The sequence below is a fragment of the Silene latifolia genome, chromosome 11, assembly GCF_048544455.1.
Source record: "Silene latifolia isolate original U9 population chromosome 11, ASM4854445v1, whole genome shotgun sequence".
In the NCBI taxonomy this organism is placed as follows: domain Eukaryota; kingdom Viridiplantae; phylum Streptophyta; class Magnoliopsida; order Caryophyllales; family Caryophyllaceae; genus Silene; species Silene latifolia.
In genome coordinates, this window is record NC_133536.1 from 124,537,036 (window position 1) to 124,541,304 (window position 4,269).

At 39.4% G+C, this 4,269-nt stretch overlaps 1 protein-coding gene and 1 non-coding gene across 2 annotated transcripts in view; one reads left to right on the forward strand and one right to left on the reverse strand.

Annotated features, from left to right (window-relative positions):
- Positions 1-380: 380 nt before the first annotated feature.
- LOC141615571 (small nucleolar RNA R71) lies at positions 381-487 on the forward strand. The gene has a single exon (XR_012529987.1). It is a non-coding gene; the product is annotated as a small nucleolar RNA R71 (small nucleolar RNA).
- A 2,554-nt stretch (positions 488-3,041) lies between these two features.
- LOC141613937 (uncharacterized) overlaps positions 3,042-4,269 on the reverse strand; it is a 1,909-nt gene continuing 681 nt past the window's right edge. Inside the window, exons 1-2 of the mRNA XM_074432679.1 lie at positions 4,014-4,269; positions 3,042-3,877 (exon numbers count right to left, since the gene is read on the reverse strand). The exon at positions 4,014-4,269 is cut by the window's right edge and continues 681 nt beyond it. Coding sequence (XP_074288780.1) covers positions 3,042-3,877; positions 4,014-4,269 — 1,092 coding nt within the window. The remainder of the gene's footprint in view (positions 3,878-4,013) is intronic.

Consider the following 4,269-nt stretch of genomic DNA (forward strand, 5'->3'; position numbering starts at 1 on the left):
CATGGCCCAAGGTTCCACAATTCTCACATATCCCGCTTGGGATTGATGAGGATGCCGTCATGGCATTGACATGATGCTTTGATGATTTTGAGTTTTCCTCAAGCCTAGCCATAGCTTGTTCAAATTTCAAGTTGATTGTGTCAATGTGAGCACTAAGTTGAGCACCCAATTGAGTAACGGTGTCCACTTCATACTTTCCTCCTCTAGTAGCCTTGCGAGGCCTACTATATTGCGAATTATGGACCGCCATTTCCTCAATCTTGTTCCATGTTTGATTGTCATCAACTTCGGTGAACATTCCATTAGATCCCATATTGAGGATGTTCCTTGAATCTTCATATAAACCATTCCAAAATTGTTGCACTAAAAACCATTCGCTAAGTCCGTGGTGAGGACATGAGCGACAAACACCTTTGAACCGCTCCCAAGCTTCATACAAAGACTCTTCATCCCTTTGCTTAAAACTCGTGATTTGAGCTCTTAGCATATTGGTCTTCTCCGGTGGGTAGAATTTTTTGTAGAAAGCGAGAGCTAACTTCTTCCAAGAATCTATTCCAAGGGTGGCCTTATCAAGGCCCTTCAACCATTGCTTTGCGGTGCCGATTAACGAAAAAGGAAATAAGACCCATCTTATTTGGTCTTGAGTCACGCCCGTTTGAGAGATAGCTTCACAATAATCACAAAATGTTTCCATATGAGAATGAGGGTCCTCCTCACTAGGCATTCCCGAATTGGCTTCTCTCAACTAGTTGGATGAAGGCGGACTTGGCAATAAAATTTCCGGTAAGATGTTGTGGGGTAGGAGTACCATTTGGTAGATCCTCCTCGGTGGGTATAGAGTGTGACGAGAATTTAGGCATTGTAGGTGGATTTTGTGTGGTATTGTTTAATGGGTTCTCTTCTCCTTCTATTGCGAAAGGATTGACAAACTCACTAGTGGGTTGAACAACTTCACCAACACCTCCCAAATTCCTCCTAACAAGTCTCCTATTATTCGTCAAGGTTCTTTCGATTTCACGGTCAAAAGGTAACAAATCTCTTTGTAACCTTCTAGACATGCAAAATATCAAACAACTAGAAAACAATTAGAACATTCCTTGAGGAGTTTTACTTCCCCAAGGTGAAAAAGACACAACTAAAAATAACAAAAGAAATCTAAAATCAATTAAACACCGTCCCGACAAGCAACGGCGCCATTTTTGATCGATGCCATTTTGGTGTTCACAATTAAGCATATGTGGTCGTTGGTCAATGGTCGATACAAAACACAATTTATACTTCACAAACAACTCTACAATTAGTAAAGGGGTAAGTAAAGGTCGGATCCCAAGGGACGGGTATTGAAAACGAAGATTTCTATTGCTACTAGGGGTGTCTAGGGGTGTCACAAGTTGGGTTGATGTAGAAGGTTACTAAACTAAAATAGCAATGAAAATAAGCTAACAAGGTAAATGAAATAAGGGTGTAAACAATTGATTAAAAGCACTAGGGTGTCATGGGTTCATAGGGGATTCATGGGATATGATCATACAAACATGTTCTCAAATTATAAGCAAGCAATTATTGTTGTGATGGATCGAGTTGGGTTATATCTTACGATCCTAGGAAAGTTTGGGTCCCGGAGCCGAATCACATAGATTGTACAACACCTACAAGTCGACTTAATCTTTCCTACTTAACACATGCATGGTCTAACAAGACTCGAGTTGGGTTATGTCTTACAAGTCAAGTTGAAGAGATAGTAGATGATAATAAATGCAAGGATTCATAGGCTTAGCATTTCATCAAACATAACATGTGCATGTATTAAGATCAAAACAAGCAAGCAAATAAGATATGAAAGCATATTGATTTAAGCATGAATCATCCCCATGTTGGTTTCCCCTAATCACCCATTAAACCCTAGCTAAGAGACTACTCACTCATTATCATATTGATCATGCTAGAAAGGTTGTCAATCATACTAACATAATGAAACATGATGAATAAATGAAAGTAATTAGCAATAATTAAAAAGGGATTAAGAGATTATACCTACTAATGATTCCAATAATAAAGCAAGAATAATAGAAGTACTTGAATCCTAGATTGAGAGGTTGTCAATCTCCCAATAATAACCCAAATAATCTTCAATTACCCAAAATAAAGTAAGAACAAGAGAGAGATTAAAGAACTAAAACTTGGATTAAAACTTGATTAATATTTGATTACAATATTGAAGAGAGATTTTATTGATATTAACTACACTAATTATTGATAAGAAGAACATGCTCCTCTAATTAGACTAATGGGGTATTTATAGTGAAAATTAGGGAGGATGCATTAGGGTTAACTAAGGGTTAAACTAGTAATTACACTTTTAAGTTGAGCAAGGAGACTCCGGTATTCAATGAGAGAAGGGCGTCTCCATTTTGTAACTTGAAGGACGAAACCGTCTGTCAGATCTTGTGATCCGAGCGGATGGAGGTCGAGACGGACGGATGGGGCATGGACGATCCGAGCGGATGGAGGCAGAAGACGCTCGGATTGGGCTGGGGATCCGAGCGGATCCGGGTAAGGACGCTCGGATTGAGTGGCGGACGGACGGATCATGGATGATCCGTTCGGATTCTTTTACAGCGTCATTCCTTCTTCTTTTCTTCCCTTTTCTTCATAGAATCCTTGGGGATTTCCTTGGGGACTCAAGGATCCTTTCTCAACATTGATCTTCTACTTAGCTATGTACAAAGGCCTTCTAGTCTTGTCTCTCCTTGATGCTTGGTCATTGAATACGATCCATTTAGCCTTGTTTTGCCATGAAAATGCAAGATTCTTACTCCTTTCCTACCAAGGGATCAAAATCTCAAAGAATATGCAAAACAAAGATCTAAAGATAAGAAATGACCCAAATAGGCACTAAAAAGCATAGAAACAATGGTAATTCGGGGGCTAAATATGCGCCAATTATGGTCGCATCACTATCCCTTGCTTTAGACCAGTATTTCACCTCATTTAGAGCCTGCAATTCAAGAGCCATGAGATCAATTCTATCATAATTATCCTCAAGTTGCAGCTGTATATTCTCCAGGAAGAGCTTGACTGGCTTTGAGTTCAACATCAGAGAAACAAGCTCTGTTAAGTCTCTTGAGATCTCCCTTGAGAGCTTTCAATTTCTTCACCACCCCAAACATTTTGGTGCCGTTTATTTGATGACTCCAAGTGTTCTTGACAGTCTCATGGAAAGCAGAAGCACTACCCCACATATTAAAATACTTGAAGCTAGTAGACCTTCTACCATCCAATCTAACATTCCTGACAATACAAGGAGTATGGTCCATAATCCCCTCAGGGTGGAAATGAGCATTCATATCAGGGAACTCATCTAGCCATTCTTTATTGACCAAAAATCTATCAAGTCTACTATATTTTCTGTGGTTAGGATCCTGCTTATTTGTCCAGGTGAAATAGGCTCCTGTAGCATGAATATCAGTCATACCATAATCAGACAGACAGTCAACAAAAGCATACATATCCTCCTGCTTAGTAGCAGCTCCCAATCTCTCATCAGGGGAAATGACCGTGTTGAAATCACCAGCAATTGCCCAAGGAGCACCATGACTAGCAAAAGTCCGCAACTTATCCCAGAAATCCAATCTGTCAGAGCCCTCATTAAAAGCATAAATAAAAGTAAGGAAGAAAATTTTCTGAGTAGCTTTAATAGTAACTTTGGAGTGAATAAATAGCGGATCATATTGAATAATTTGAACCTCAAAAATATTAGGCCTCCATAATAACCAGACCCTTCCTCCTTTATGCAAGCTGCAATTGGTTGTGACACTCCACCCCTCAAGCATATTATGAGCTATATTACCTACATTGACACCATTTATTTTTGCTTCTAACAAACCAAATAAACAAGCTTCATTATTCTGAATAAAAATTCTAACTATTTTCTACTTATTCAAACTATTCATACCACGAACATTCCAAAACCCTATATTATTCATTATGATAAGAATTATTTTTAGGGTCACCAATATCCTCTACTTGATTCTCCACATCATCAAAGTCCTCATCAGTAACATCTGTAACCTCAACCACCTGAATATTTGCAACAGCATCAGGAGGCTCAGGTACTGATACAGGGGTTCCTGCAGCTGCATCTGGTATAGTAACTGATACAGGGGACCCTGCAGCAGCTTTTGATTCAGGAGCTGACTCAAGCAGACGAGGGGTTATCACAGTAGTCAGGGCAGGGAACTCTTTATCAGATATAGCAGGGTTACTCAC